General features: G+C 51.0%; 1 protein-coding gene across 1 annotated transcript in view; it reads right to left on the bottom strand.

Moving 5' to 3' along the window:
• The window catches only part of SPATC1 (spermatogenesis and centriole associated 1), a 30,767-nt gene continuing 14,700 nt past the window's right edge, over nt 1-16,067 (bottom strand). The window contains exons 2-5 of the mRNA XM_053558323.1: nt 9,618-10,244; nt 9,015-9,530; nt 8,729-8,868; nt 1-397 (exon numbers count right to left, since the gene is read on the bottom strand). Of these exons, the coding sequence (XP_053414298.1) occupies nt 68-397; nt 8,729-8,868; nt 9,015-9,530; nt 9,618-10,244 (1,613 nt within the window). The 3' untranslated portion in view covers nt 1-67. The remainder of the gene's footprint in view (nt 398-8,728; nt 8,869-9,014; nt 9,531-9,617; nt 10,245-16,067) is intronic.

Raw genomic sequence — 16,067 nt, 5'->3', positions numbered from 1 at the left:
TGGGAAGCTTTAATGGCTGTGCATAGGGGGGCGGGGCAGAGTGAGCCTGGGTGGGCAGGCGCCAGTGTCACCAGATGAACATGGGCTTGCCATCGTCATGGGCCAGCTGGTTGAGGCAAGAGAGCAGCAGGAGCGCGTCAGTGAGCATGCTGGGGTGCACAGTCTCCACTAGGACGCGCTGCAGGAAGTCCACGGTGTAGGAGCCACCCTCAGATGCTGCCAGTTCTGGCCGCTCTCGGAGGATGCCATAGGCGTTCACCAGCTGCTCGGTCAGCGCGGGGTGCACCCGGCCATTGTAGCCCAGGCTCTGCAGCCTGTTCATGATGCTCACGTAGCGCTGCGTGAGTGTCTGGCACAGCTCCTCGTCTAGCTTGTGGTCACTAGGGTTCAGGGAGGCCTGTAGGGAGAGCAGCCATCAGGTCCCTCCTGCTCCCACACACCCCATGTGTCGGGGCAAATGACACCGAGGGAAATTGTAAGGAGGACCACACTCGGAGGGGTGCGTGTGGAGGGGGTCCCACGAGGGGCCTGAGGGTCCAGGGTAGAGGAGCCCAGTGGGCAGAGCTGACAGCAGTCCCCCCCCCCGGCCTGACTCAGGCAGGACAACTGGGCCCCGGAGCTCCCCAGTGGGGCCTCAGCCACAGGGGAAGAATAGCACACTCCATCCCTGTTGCCTGCTCCATCCACCACCAGAGACTTGGAACTGGACTAAGGTGGCCAGGGGCCGAGGCCAAGGAGCATGGTTGGGAGCCTGCAGGTAGAGATGAGCATCTACTAGTAGCCCCAGGGTTGCTGGACCAAGGGTCTCTAGGTCTTCTCCTGGCCCTGTGTCCTGCTCCTTCACCTCCTCTGGAGACCTCTCTTTCATTACCCTGGGCTTCATCCTTAGCCTCTTTGGCCTGCACATCCCTGTGGGATTGTCTTTACTTCCCCCTTGTGCTGGGACCTGGGGATCAGCAGCGTCTGATCACTGCCTCATTGCCCCTGTTTTGCCAGCCAGGCAGTGGGTACATCTCATCCTGAAGGTAGCCTCTCCTCTCCATTCCCCTGCCACTGTCTCCTGGACAGTCATGTGAAGCACTGTGCTCAGCTTAATGCTCTGTCAGCATCCTGCACTTCTTAATATGCTTTGAACAAAGACCTCATGTTTTTTTTTTTTTTTGAGCCTCAAGGTTTCGCCCTGGGAGAGTGCCATGGCATCACAGCTCACAGAAACCTCTAACTCCTGGGCTTAAGTGATTCTCCTGCCTCCTCCTCCCAACTAGCTGGGACTACAGGTTTCCACCACAACGCCCAGCTATTTTTTGGTTGTAGCAGTCGTTGTTTGATGGCCCAGGCTGGATTCAAACCTGCCAGCTGAGGTGTATGTGGCTGGCGCCTTAGCTGCTTGAGCCGCAGGCGCCGAGCCAGACCTCACGTTTTTATCTTGCCCTGGGTCCTACCATATACATTACAGTCTGTCTGCTGCAGGTGCCCCATGCCCTCTCTACACAGACCCCCAGAGACATGGCCTGAAGTGGGGACAGGAGGGCTCTCCCCTCCTGAGCCCCTCCTGCAGCTTGCATTGTCCTGAGTGTCGCCCAGTCTGGCTCTGATACCGACATGCTGATTCCCAGCTTGCTGGTCCCATTGTTCCTATGTGTTGCCCAATCTGGCTCTGATGCCAACCTGCTGATTCCCAGCTTGCTGGGCACACTCTTCTCCATTCTGTGCAGACAGGCTGCTCAGCCAGGCTAGTCATATAAACAGAGAGAGCACCAGGCTCAGGACTGGGCTCAGCCTGAGTAATTTTTTGACTTCTGGCAGGTACTCCCAGAGCCTTTGTTACTGAGCAGCACCTGGGACAGCCAGTGTCCCCAAGTGTTTCAGGCAGAGAACCAGCACGGGTGGCCAGGGAGATACCAGTGGCACCGTATTAAGCAGGTTTGACAGCTGCTTGTGTCACCACCTGGGGTCTGAGCCTCAGTTTTCCTGCTCACATGGAGAAAGTCACAGCTCTACTTGACGGGTCTGTTTTGAGGAATAAAGGAAGTGACCCCATGAGCACTGAGTGCTTGTTAGGTCACAGGCCTAGACCCCCAGCATGAGAGATATCACTCTGGCTGCCTCTAAGGTAATAGAGAATGAAGGGGTGTCCTGGATATTGAAGTTTGAGGCCAGGATCTGGGTGTGGGGATGCTATAAAGCTGTGTAGCTATCTCTCAGCTCTGATCCCTGGAACACTCCTGCCTTATAGCACTGGCACCCTCTGGCCCTCGAGGGTAGGTGTGTACTTCAGCCTGAGGGCAGGGGCCATGCCTGTCTGGTGTGCACTTGGCCCCAGGGAAGTGGGGACTGCATGTGGTCAGGGCAGGATGGGGCAAGCAAGTGGATGGAAAGAACATTGAGAGGGGGACTCAGGAGGACTTGGTGCTAGATGGGATGTGGAGGAGAAAAAGGCGTGACAACATACATGCTTCTAAGACAAGAACATGTGCTCACTGCCCCCTTTCCACCCTGAAGCACTCACGACACCACTACCTGCTCTGTAAGGCAGTGGCAACATGTGTCAAAGGACCAGTGTTCTCAGAACCCAGGACAAGTGGGTTAGAAATCAACAAAAGACAGCCCAAAGTCCCCGTAAAAGTTGCCAGTGCCAACTTATGTCAAACCAACTACAGGTCATTGGGGAGGCTGTGAGCAACCTGTCACGGACATGGGCCTGAAACAAGACTTATTGCAAAAGCCTCCTCTAGACTGCAAAGTTCGGATACGCTGTGTGCTCAAGGACGCTCGCCTTGCAGAGGCTGTCTCCGCCAACAAGCAAGGCCTTGCAGTGAGCTTCTGTGCCCTGTGGACTTTGTTTCAAAGTGACTCTCCTAGACTTCTCTTTAAAAGATACCCTTCGGCCCCGACACCTGGGATATGCCAGTGGTCCATCAGAGCATGCATACTCTAGATAGCTGTCCTCTGCTATTCCCAAATTCATGTGTTCTGGACAGCTTGTCTTTCTGAGTTTCTTGTTGACATAATCTGATGTTAGAAGTGGAACCCAAAGAGTACAAGCCTTTTCCAGATTGGCAACCCCTAGAACTGTGTGATGGTGCTGGCAGGAGCCTACATGCTCCCCACCTCCAACAAGTCACTGTCACCAGATGGTAAATCCTCTCTTGGATCTGAACTATCTCTCTTTGGTTGAGTTCTCTGACTTTGTGTAGGAACTTGTTTATAAGACCTTTATAAAAGGACACTGTCCTTCTGTTGAGTTCCTTTTGGTTTCGTTTTTGGTTGGCTTACACATCTAGTTAAATATTTTGGTGAGTTAAGTGGCCATGATGGGGATCATTTGAACTCCCCGAGACTGTTTTCTTAGGACTAAACTAGAAGACTGTGACTACAGCCTGAAAGAGACACATATTTCAGTTATAATCTCAAGGGTTCCAAGCACATCTGGGACTCAACAACTGCCTCCCTGCAAATACCATCTCCCTGCAAATACCAACTGCCTTCCCGCAAAACAAGGTTAAACTGGCTGACTCCAGACCCTCCAGAGGTGGCTGAAACAAATGCACAGTAAAAAGAGGGTACAAAGGACTTCTTCTCCTCCTCCTCACCCTCCGCAGACATGTTGGCAACACTCTTACCTGGAACCCACCCTCTAAATAAAACCCAGTGATGACACAGATAAACCCTGAGTCTCCTGTGTTCCTTGGACTATGTTTGAACTCTGAGTCATTGCCAAGAATTTCCAAGTCACTGAAGACCCTCACTGACTGGCTCATGAGTTCAACACAGTGACCTGGCCTGTGTGGGTCTGAGACCCGCCCGTCTCCCAGCCTGACTTCTCTGGGCTGTACCGGCGGGTCCACATGCTTGTCAGCGGAGGCCAGGTCCAACTGGACAGCAAAACCTGAATGCTCTCACCCTGACCGACACTTAGAAAACCAAGTATCCCAGTCCTTCACAAGGTTATTGCCACAGTTTTCCCAAGGCTAGGTTGGAACTGGATCCAAGCTTGCACCCATGAACCCAATGAGCCACCTCATAATCACCATAGCCAGCTCCAGCTTGTCTTTAAGGAAAATCACAATTTCCAGTGGATGCCTATTCTACTTGAATTTTATTTGTAAGTGTCCTCTCTTGAGAACTTTCTCAACTAGTTAAAAGAACATGTATGGAAAGGGGAACTACGTCCACTCTCAATCTAGTAAATTTGGCTAGTTAGCCTGTACTCTGGTGGGTACTGATAAAAATAAAACTACCTGAATCCTCAATGTCCAGCTCTGAAAGGTAGGGGCTCCCAAAGAAAATCCTCCTGGCTTCTGTCATTATTGCAAAAAGCCTGGACAATCTGTAAGACAGATTGTGATGCATAAATTAAGGCTCAACAGCCTCTCCCTCGAAACCTCTAGATACACATCCCCAGAGATGGGGCTTCAGGGGATTACAGGGCCACTTCCTCATCCTTCCCTTCAGTCACCTTGGGGAAAAAAACCCCTTTCTGATTGGGAATGAGGTCCTAACTGTCCTCATTGATGCTGGAGCCACATTCTCACCGCTTAGCCCCACTGACCTCCTGTCTGCCTTGGAGTGACCCTGAGGGTCAGTAGTGGGGTCTTTCTGTCCTTACTTGTCCCTTCCCTCCTTGGACCTTTACTGGACACCCTCTGCTCTTTGCTTAATAACTCTGCTCCACCTAGCTTCTCAGCTGAGATATTTTGGAAAAAATGTCAGATAGGAGTTTCTTTCTCCTGAAAGGGGGAAATAATTTTGGACTTTGGTAAACCAGGTCAACCTGACTCCAGAGCCCCCTGAGTCTCCTAACTCCCTTGTTTACTCTCTTGTTGCTTGTTCAGATTAAAAATGCTTAGATCGGGCGGTGCCTATGGCTCAAGGAGTAGGGTGCCGGTCCCATATGCCAGAGGTGGCGGGTTCAAACCCAGCCCTGGCCAAAAAAAAAATGCTTAGATCACTTCCCTTTACAGGGTGAAATGCTATCTCTTTATGTTATTATTTTTAATTGTTATGGATATGTGATAGTTGTACATATGTATGAGGTACTTGTGATATTTCATACAAGTATGTATGATGATCAAATCAGGGTAACTGGCATATCTGTTACTTCAAGCATTTACCGTTTCTTTGTGAGGAAACATCCCCATTTCACGCTTTTCCTTATTTCAAAACACAGGCAGTCCCTGGTTATGAAGATAGGTTCTGCACATCTGTTGTTAAGGTGAATTGGTATGTAAGTTGGAACAGGTACCTTTACCTGTTACCTGTAATAGCCTCTATTTCTAAGTGCAAGTCCTACATTAGTAGGATGCTTGTGACTTGGGGACTGCCTATAAATTACTGTTGACTATAGTTGTCTTGTTGTGAACTTAACACTAGACCTTTTTTTTTGAGACAGAGTCTCACTCTGTTGCCCAGGCCAGGGTGCTGCGGCATCGACCTCGCAGTGATTAGCTATTGCCATGTGGGGGTGTTCTTCTGCTCTCCTTCCCCTGACAGGCAGCCTGCCGGTAAGGCAGCACATACTACACACTTGTTAAACCTTAGGAATGTTACAACAAGCAAAACCCCAAGTAAACTATTTAGGCTGTGTAATTTCAGAAAATAATGATCACTGAGGGAATAAAAGTCCTTTCTGTTGGTCTTTGAGGGGCTTTCAGCAAATCCTGAGCCTGATGGCCCAGGTACAGTGTTGGCCTTCCCAAGAGAAGGAGAAAGGTATTAGCTGGCTTGGTTGACGAGGATACTGAAGGACACAGCGCATACAGCAGTGACCGTGGAGAATGTGCTGCCCGCTGGACTCGGGGTCAGCAAGAAGGGACCCTGATGGAGTGCAGTATTGTTATTGAGGAAGTTCCTTAAACAAAGGAACTTTGTTTCTTTCTTCCTGTTATTGCATTATTGCAGAAATTTCTTAAACAAAGCTGTACCACCCATTGGGTCCTTCACTGGCAGGACTGGGTTGCTAACAAGGCTGGTACATGAGATAAAGGGACTTTGCCTTCTACTCTTCAAAGACAGGTTTAATACCCAGTAGAGCTTCTTTGCTTAAAAAGTACTAGTTAATCCTGGGCAAAAGTTTCAATGGGTCAAACTGAATCTATAGATAATTTTGTCCACGAAGATATGAGTATTTAGTAAGACAGAAGGAGTGAGAACAAGTGTTCAGGCCAGGGATGGTGGCTTATGCCTGTAATCCTAGTACTCTGGGAGGCCAAGGCAGGAAGATCACTGAGATCAGGAGTTTGAGGTTGCCGTGAACGAGGCTCTGAGACCTGAGAGGCTGCCCCTTGGCACACCAGCTCCCATGGCCAGGCCGTGACCCTCAAAGGAAGATGTTGGCTGCTGCCAGTACCCTGTCCACACAGCCTTCTCTGTCTCCTGGTCTACACCCACTTGGCCTCTTGTCCCTCGGGCTCCTACAAGCTGAGGGTCTGCATGTGCTGCCCCCAGATCACCCTAATCCTGCAGGTCCTCTGTGTACTGGGGCCTTTAGTGCTAGGCAAGAGGCTGTCCATACTCAGGAGAAGGACCAGCCACAGTGGTCACATATGGGAAAGTCAAAGACCTATGTGAAAAAGCAGAATTACCCTTAGAAGAAAATATAAAATAATTTAGAATACAGAAAATATAAAATACTTTCTGGACTTTCTGAAAGACAACAAGTTTTTAAACAAGATATGAAAACCACAAACAATAAAGAAAAAAGTTGATAGATCTGACCACATTAAAAACCTAACCAAAGAAGAAGGCAAACTCAAACCTGGACCCCAAATCAACTCATTTAACCCCAAGTTGTTCCTGCCCAGACTCCACACAGGTCAGTCTACAATCCACACATAAAGATGGCCCGAGAGAAAAAACCCTGCGGGGAACACAGCAGGGTTGTTTTCCCAAGAGAAGCCTGAATGGCATGGTCCTGCACCACCTGCCTGTCAGCCTGTGGAGCCCAGCCCCACCAGGTCTGCCGCCTCCAAGGCTGTCGGAGAGTGGCTTCCGGGAGACCAGACATGCAGCCTGTAGCTGGTCCAGGCCTGGTAGCTGCAGGTGGAGCAGTTGCTCCCCTACCAGTGTTCACAGTACCAGAACATTCTAGTCTTCCACAATTAGACCTACCACAAGGGCCAGTGCTGGGTAATGTCAGCCAGTGCTGACACTGAGTTCTCCTGTAGGGAGGTGATCGCCAACCTGCCTCTCTGCAGCTACCTTGGCCCACAAAGGTGTTGATCCTGAGGGGCTGTGACCGGGCGTCCTGCAGGTGGTGAAGCACCCACCATGGGGCCACATTCTAGTGTGAGCCTGATGAGGACTCAGGCAGGTCTCTAAGGAGTCCCTGCTGGGCACAGCCAGGACTACTCCAGGTCAAAGAGCCCTAGAAATGGGAAAAAATCTGGGGGTCCTGAAACAGAACCAGGATACCTATGATGATATCGTCACTGGCTCCTCAGACCCCAGGGGTCCACTAAAAAACCCCTTCAAGGAATCCTATTAGCAGCTCATGAAGAGGCTCTCATGGAGGACTGCAGGGTGAGTGCCACAGCTGACCTGGACCTCACTGAGGAGACTGGCAGTTCTGCAAGTGGCTCATCCCCACAGCTACACCTACTGCACTGCCCCACTTGATTGGATTCAGGCTGGGCAGAAAGCCTGAACATCAACTCCCATGAGCCTGTGCAACCACTGACGTAGAAGCAGGTAGGACAGACACAGCTGTGATATAGCATATGACGGCAAACTCAGATGTGCACAGGGCAGCCTTTGTATGTCTGAGTTTGCCTGCAAAGCCCTGAATGATGAGCTGGGCCCAGGTGCCACACTGCTGCTGCCTGGGACCCGGCACCTGGGACCCTCCAGCCTGGACCAGGCCTGCAGGCTCTTGCCCACCAAGCAAGCATTACAGGGCCCAGAGTGCTGCCCAGCTTGCCCTGCTGGGCAAATTGTGTATGTCTCTGTGCGTGTACCATTCTGCTTCCAAGCCTGTATCAGCTGTGGACAGCACCTTTTCTCTTTGTTGCCCTTGCCCCCCTCACCCATCAAAAATGTATATTTATAAGAAAGAAAAGGAGATAGACCCAAGTAGTGAACAAGTAGGCAGACATGGTGGTCCTGCCTCATGGTGGCCAGGGAGGAGAGGGTCTGGTGCTCACTGCAGACCAGTGTATGCCCTCCAGCTGCCTCTTATCTTCTACAGCCTGCCCCATAGTGGCACAGAGACACACGTTCCAAAACATTTGCAAAAGTGTTGTCCTCAATCCTCCCTGGAGGAGGCTGAGTGGATGGCATCCTGGGAATACGTGGGAATGAGCCCTGGGTGTGGGGTCCCTAGTAACCAGCCCCACAGTTGCTCAGAGGCCCCTCCAGTGACCCTGGAGAAGGCCCACAGTGCAAGAGAGAGTGCCAGTCTGGGGAGGACCATGGCACTCTGCAGACTGCCAGCCCAGCACCTGGGAGCCATCATAAGAGGCCATCCTGGTGGCCCACAGGGAGGGCTGCTTGGCTGCACTCTGAGGAGGCTGTGTCTTGTGGCTGTCTCTGAGAGCTCTTGCTGCCAGATGCCCTAGGCACCTGCTGGCTGCATGGGCTGAGCAGTGTGCTTCCTCCACCCCAGGGTCCCCTTGGATTCCAGCACATTCAGCCTACCCGGAGTCTAGAGTCCCCCAAGGGTCCCTCATGGCCAGCTGTCCCCATCTTTGCAGGCCCCTCTGGCACTATGTGGAGAAAGACAGGCACACACCTGGATGATCTTCTCCGGAATGTTGGAGACGGTGAAGCCGTAGAGGCGCACACGCTCTGGGAAGATGCTGGACAGGATCCTGCGGTCCAGCTGGAAGGCGATCTCCCCTACCAGCCTCTCCCAGGCCACCTGCTTTGTGTCTGGGGACAACAGAGGGTCTCATCAACTCACCACTCACCCACTGTAGAGGGAATGGCAAGGGCCTTGCCAGCAACCCAGGCAGGCCAGCAGGGTAGAGGACCTGGGGCATTCCCAGATTACTGCTGAGCCCCTCTGAGTCACTAACCTCGGGAGCTGTCAGGGAACTTGCTGATCTTGCGTTGGGCCAACTTCCGATCCATCTCCAGGACACTTTTCCGAGGTTGTTCTGCAGTACGTGGACTCTGGGCTTCAGCGGCAGAAGGCGGGGAAGATGTGGTGCGAGGTGGGGAGCAGGGCATGCGTGAAGGAGAATGGTGGGCAGGTGGGGTCCGGGGGACGGAGTGCTGTGACCGGGCCATGTGGGGGTTTCTTGAGGGGGCATAGTGGGTGGAGGCTTGAGGGGCGAGGTTGGGGGCTGAGGCAAGCACAGTGACAGTGGGAGAAGCGCTGGGGGATGTGGGGACAGAGGCAGCGACCATTTGTCCTTTGGGGCTATTGAGCTGGACCTGGGCATCCACGGTGCTGCAAGAGAAGGCCGTAGCAGGGCCAGGTGGGACCGTGGTGCCCACGGGGGTAGAGGTCTGGAGTGGTGTGCCCACAAACGCCATGCTGAAGGGGTCCGGGTCCTGGGCCAGCCGCGGTGTCTCAGTGGAAAGTAGGACTGGTGATGCGGGAGGGGCAGAGATGAGAGGGGGATTAGAGCGAAGAAGGAAGGCCCCCATACTCTGTCCCCACCCGCACCCTTTACCTTTGGAGGCGGCAGCAGGCACTGCACAGGTCGCGTGGGGCCCTGTGGGGCACCCACGGGGTGCCTCTGCCAGCCGCACCCTCGGGGCCTCCGACAGCACCAGGTTGTTCAAGGGGTTGGCCAGAAGGTTTTGAGGGACGCCTAGAGGGGCAGCTGAGGAGCTGAGCAGGGGGCTGCTTAGAGAGACGGCCACTGGACCTGCCATGGAGGCCATCAGGGGGCTGCTCTGAGACACGGCCACAGAGCCTCCCAGGGCACTGCTGGGGGTCAGGGGCCCAGTGGACGGTAGGCCCAGAGAGCTGCCCAGGGTGTTGCCGGGGGTCACTGCTAGGGGGCTGGTCAGGTGGCTGCTCAGGGGCCCAGTGGAGGGCAGGCCCAGAGAGCTGGCCAGAGTGCCCCCAGGGGTCACTGCCAGGGGGCTGGCCAGGAGGCTGGTGAGGGGGCTGCTCTGTGGCCCCGGGCTGGACAGCAGTGTGTTGAGAGGGCCCACCAGGGGGCTCATGATGGTGCCTGCTGTGGAGCTGGGCTGTGGGCCCAGCATGTCGGCCAGGGGAGCCAAGGCCACAATCCCCACTTCTTCCAGGCCTGGTTCATTTGCTGTTGCTGGGGATGGGGACAGGAAGACACCTGGGGAACACAGAGAAAGCACTGAGACCCCAGCTGACCCCTCCAGGGATGTGGGAGGCAGTCACAGGTTCTCCTAGGCCTGTGGCCAAGGGGCCTGCCTGCCTCTGTCTGGCAATTGGTCTCATCTGACCTCTCTGAGCCTCACTTCCTAGGGTGGCTGGTGTGATGACTTCTCTGCTCCAAAGGTACTCTGTGGGGCAGCAAGAGGAGCTCTCTGACCAGCCCAGAGGACTCTGGATGTGGGGCTGCCTTCCCACCGCTCAGCTTCCCCCATGGCCTTTGGCCCTGACTTTCTGGTCAGCCGCCCCAGGCTCCCTTCTCTGACCATCTGCCTTTGAGCCATATTCTGCTACCTCCCCTGCTCACTCCCAACAGGAGAGGAGGGTCTCACAGTGGCTGGACTTCCAGGTTACCAAGATGGCCCCTCTGTTCTCTGGTGGGAGAGTGGACCCTTGCCTCCTGACCACTGTCCTTGTAGGAGAGACAAGCCCCACTGGGTGGGGACCTCTCAAGGGGTCAGGGCCACAGCAGTTGGAGTCCCTTGCGGCATAGCACCTGTGCATGGCCATGCTGTGCTCTGTGTGGCCACCTGAGTGGGAAGTGGAAGAGGGCAGTTCAGACCCAGGCCCACGCTTAGAGGCCCCGACTCAAGTGCTTTATGGTCCTGAATCCCCACCTGGGGCCTGGAGTATTCCCTGCAGTGCCCACATTTGGGGAGAAGTTCCTTGGAGGAACAGCTGCTGGTGGGGGTGAGCAGGGACAGTTTTTTTGAGTATGTGATTTGATGGAAAACTTCCTCTTCTGTTGTTGTTGTAAAAGGAGGGCATGGTGATTATAGAGAAAGGATGGAAATATAGAAAAGTAAAAAAGATGGAAACTACTGATAGTTCAATTGTCCTGTGGCTAGTCATGGTTGAAAAACTCCCTGTTGCCCTGGAGACTTTCTCCACATTTGTATAGATCAGGAGCTGGTGAACATTCTCTGTGAAGGGTCAGATGGCAAATACTTCCAGCTTTGCAGGCCCTACGTGGTTGTGGCAAGACAGCAGGCACAGACAATCTGGAAGTAAGTAAAGGAGGGTGTGAGACAATAAAACTTCATTTATGGGGCGGCGCCTGTGGCTCAAGGAGTGGGGCGCTGGTCCCATATGCCAGAGGTGGTGGGTTCAAACCCAGCCCTGGCCAAAAACCACAAAAAAAAAAAAAAAAAAAACTTCATTTATGGACATTAAGTTTTGATAAGTTTTAAATTTCATATACTTCTCATGTGTCACAAAATGGTATTCTTCTTTTGATTTTCTTTCAACCGTTTAAGATGTAAAATTCATTCTTTATTCACAGGCTGTCCCCAACTGGTGGTGGTCCCATAGACCCCATGTCCTCTGGAGCTTTGCCTCTTCTTCTTGGACCCAGCTGCAGCTGCATCCAGCATCTTCATTCTTTGAAAACAGCATTTGCTGTGGGTACAGAGATCTCCATCTCTGGATAAGTGGCTATTTACTGAGCCTATTCCAATTGTTGGGAATTCACATTGATCCAATGTTCCCAATGACAAATAACTCTGTTACCTAAATCTTGATTCTTTCCCTGGAAATGGACATATTTGAGGCTCTCAGGCACATGGCCACATCTCCCTTCGTTAGGGAGGCTTGTTTCTTGCCCAGGCTTGTTTCTTCAGTCTCTGCCAAAGCCAACGCCGCACAGTGTGTGGCAAGATGTTTTGCCACTTTAACTGTCTTTTAAGCTCTAATTTTTGTTTCTTTTTTCCAAATAAATAAACCATTAGATTATATAATCTAACCAACTTTTCTTTCTTTTATTATTTCTTGGTTTCTTTTAGAATCTAAGTGATGCCAGAGCTTGTAGGCCAGAGGGAAGTAGTCCATGGAGAGGAAGGCCTGAAAAGGAGGAGCCCCGTAGGACAGAGGGAGGGACAGGTGTCAGGGAGGAGGACAGATGGGCATGTGGGTGTCTGTCCTCACCTGTTTCCTCTGGGGAGCCCAGGGTCTGGGTTATATGGGAAAGGACCACTTGGTTGGGATCTTCAGATGGCAGGAGAAGGACAGTCACTGCTCACTGTCCTGCATGGGCAGCTGAGGGAGCACCTTAGTCCTATGGCTGGAGCAGCCAGGGAAGGCAAGAAGACAGCAAAGGTTTTCTCTTGGTGACTTCTCTAGGAAGAAAACTGCAGTGGAGTGATAGGCTTGTTGAGGCTGAGAGGGAAAGGAGAGCTGGGCCACCTCCCCCAGAAGGAAATGGCCCAGTTTGCATTTGGATGAAGTTGTATTCCAGGCAAACCATCAAACGGGACAAAGAGGGTAACTTTATAACCACAAAGGGTGAGATTCACAGAAAATATATAAAAAAACATCACAGGGACTCCCAGGAGATGCTCGAGTGGGAGCTTCTGTCTGTGCCCAGATCCCAGACAGAAGGAACAGGGCGCAGGTTGCGGTGATACGATTACAGACTCAGTCTCATCTCCAATGAGACTTTGCACACGGAAGGGTGGCTGGGCTGCAGGGAGCTGGTTGCTGTTCTTGGTGGAATGAGGGCAGCCCAAGAGGAAGGTGGGTAGCAGTTACTGTATTTGGGTGAGTACAGAGGGGCATCAGCAGCGGGAATGTGGGCTCCAGGGAAGGCCGAGTTCAGATCAGAGACAGAAGCACCAGGACAGAGCTGGTGGGGTGGGGAGGACGGGAGGGCCTGGGGTAGGAGAGGGTATCCAGGCCCCAGAGCTTGTGGAGGGCAAGGACAGATGCCAGTCCGAGAAAGACCTTCCTTGTTTGTCTGTTAATGGTAAGAGCTGGCACAACTGACCACCCCAAATCATCCAGCAAACCATGAAGTTTTCAAATGCAGCTCAAAGTGAAATCATTTAAAGAGCTGTTCACAAAGAAAATATGAAAGCACAGTGAAAATGTCTATAATAAGTATTAAAGTTATAATATTAAGTATAGAAATATAAATTAAAAACTGAGATTTACAGTCTCCATTCTGTTTGAAAAATGGTTGAATAAATATTCCTTGTGTGTCTGGTGATGCCCTGCCAGGGGAGGTTGTATGTGAATATAGTTGATTTTTCTTCATTATTTCTAAATACTTTCCAAAATTTTCACAATCTGAGTATGCATTTTTTTGTTTTTTTTTGAGACAGGGTCTTGCTCTGTTGCCCAGGCTCGAGTGCAGTGGCATCATCATAGTTCACTGCAGTCTTGATCTCCTGGGCTCAGGCATCCTCCTGTCTTATCCTCCTGAGTAGCTGGGACTACAGGCAGCTGCCACAACTCCTGGCTATTTTATCTTATTTTTTCAGAGATGGGTCTTGCTGTGTTGTCCAAGCTGATCTCAAACTCCTGACCTCAAGTGATCTTCCTGCCTCAGCCTCCCAAAGTGCTGGTATAACAGGCATGAGCCATTGTGCTTATGGCCTGTGAGTATGGGTTTTATTTTTTATTTATTTATTTTTTTTTTTAGGACACATTAAAATTTGCTTTAATACTTCTTTGGGGGGAAAAAAAACCCACACTTGTAGTGAGTGAACAAGAAACATTTTTATGCTATTATTTGTATCTACCATGCCATGAATTCATAAGGGAAGAGGTTCCAGCAGCTCAGGGAGGCACCTTGCCATTTAATGTGACAAAGTGTTGATTGACTTTTGAATTCGTGGGAAATAGGTCCCAGCACCTTGTATCACTGTTACGTGGGGGCTGTTGGTTATCTTGTGTGCTATGCTGTACACATATTATGCCATGAGCTCATGGGGAATAAATAGGTTCTTGCTCCTAAAAACATGGGTCCACTAGTACTCCTGTGAGCTATGTTATATGCTTATTATGCCATGAATTCATAGGGAATGGGCTCCAGGAGCTCAGGCTCCTTTCCGTTAGTTCTCACAAAGTGGGCTTCTCTGGGTGGCGCAGGCTGGCACTTCAGTTGAACCCAGGTACCTTTCTCTTTGGCTTCCTTCTTTTTCTGATCATTTTCCTTCACACGTTTCAGGAAGCTGTCTCGGCTCTTAGAGTGCTTAATATGCTCAATACGAACATTAATCGTCTTCACGAGGATCTTGCCCTTAACTTGTTTGTTTACAACAATACCAATAGCATGCTGGGTAACACTGTAGACTCTTCCAGTTTTGCCATGGTAACATTTGTGTGGCATGCCTTTTTGAACAGTACCCATTGATGTCTACAATATCACCTTTCTTATAGACGCGCATATATGTGGCCAAAGGAACAACTCCATGTTTTCTAAAAGGCCTAGAGAACATGTATCGGGGCCTCTCCTCTTTCCCTTTGTGTTTGTCATTTTGGTGAATTACTGGAAGATGGCGTCTCTGGCCGAAAGGCGAGTATGTGTTTTAAAAACAAACTTTATGAAGAGAAAAATGTTTTTAAAAAATGCATTTCGGGCTCGGTGCCTGTAGCTCAGCGGCTAGGGTGCCAGCCACATACACCAGAGCTGGCAGGTTTGAATCCAGCCCAGGTCTGCCAAACAACAATGACAACTGCAACAAAAAAATAGCCGGGCGTTGTGGTGGGTGCCTGTAGTTTCAGCTACCTAGGAGGCTGAGGCAAGAGAATCGCTTAAGCCCAAGAGTTTGAGGTTGCTGTGAGCTGTGACACCACAGCACTCTACTGAGGGGGACATAGTGAGACTCTGTCTAAAACAAAAACAAACACAAAAACAAAACCGCATTTCTACCTGATTCATTCTGAAACCAGCAGAGGAGCCTTAGCCCTGCTCACACCCAGAAAACAAAGCCAGGCTCCTGAGGGGAGAGCTGTTTCAGGGGTGACAGTGCTGAAACCCAGACCGAAACCCATGTGGAGTGAGTGGAGTTCGGCTGGAAAATATGGGGTTTTCAAGTCCAAGTGGCTTGGTTACATAGCACCTACATGAACTCAACCTCAGCTGTTTTGGGTAGAGCAGAGATCCTTCAGACATCCCCAGGTATTACATGTCTCCCCAAACCATCTGACAAGAATATATCCCACAAGAATTATATATCCCTCAAAGACGAAGGAGAAATTTAGGCATTCTCAGTTAAATTAAAACTGAGGAAATTTATTGCCCCAAGAAATGCTAAAGTGTGTCTTTTAGGCTGAAATGGAAGGAAACTGGACAGTAACTAGAAGCCATATGAAAAAATAAAAAACACTATTAAAGGTAACTACACACACAAATGAAAAGCCAGTATTGTAGTTTTGGTTTATAACTCTCATTTTTACAATGTGTTTAGAAGACAAATGTATAAAACAATGATTATAAATCTATATTAATGGACACATAATGTGTAAAGATATAACTTGTAACAATAATAACACAAAACAGGTGGGCACTGTGGTTCACACTGTAATCCCAACACTTTGGGAGGCCAAAGCAGGAGAATTGCTGAGGTCAGGGCTTCAAAACTACCCTATGACCCTATCTCTGTTAGCTGAGTGTAGTGCCAGGCACACACCTGTAGTTTCTGGAAAGAGCGAGATCAGGCCACCTGGCTTCCTCCAGGCCCTGCTGGTGCCACCTCATCTCCCTTTCTGGGGGTGGCCTAGGCTTTCCCTCGATTCTACTTTTCCTTGGCAAGCTGATGCAGCCTAGGCATCCTCACTCCCTACATGGGGTGAGCATCTCTCCTGGACCTCGACTCACACCCCAACGGCTTGACCCACTTCTTCCCCAGGTCTTGAGAGGGCTTCAACTTAGTGCTCCCCCACCCTTCTGCAGCCCTGGCACACTCCCCTGTCCCTATCAGGCCCAGGATGGGGGAATCAGCCTCCACCTTTCTTCCTCATTCACACCTTGCAGCCAGTCTGT

Source organism: Nycticebus coucang, chromosome 13 (genome assembly GCF_027406575.1).
Source record: "Nycticebus coucang isolate mNycCou1 chromosome 13, mNycCou1.pri, whole genome shotgun sequence".
NCBI classification, from domain to species: Eukaryota; Metazoa; Chordata; class Mammalia; order Primates; family Lorisidae; genus Nycticebus; species Nycticebus coucang.
This window is presented reverse-complemented; position numbering and strand designations above follow the sequence as displayed.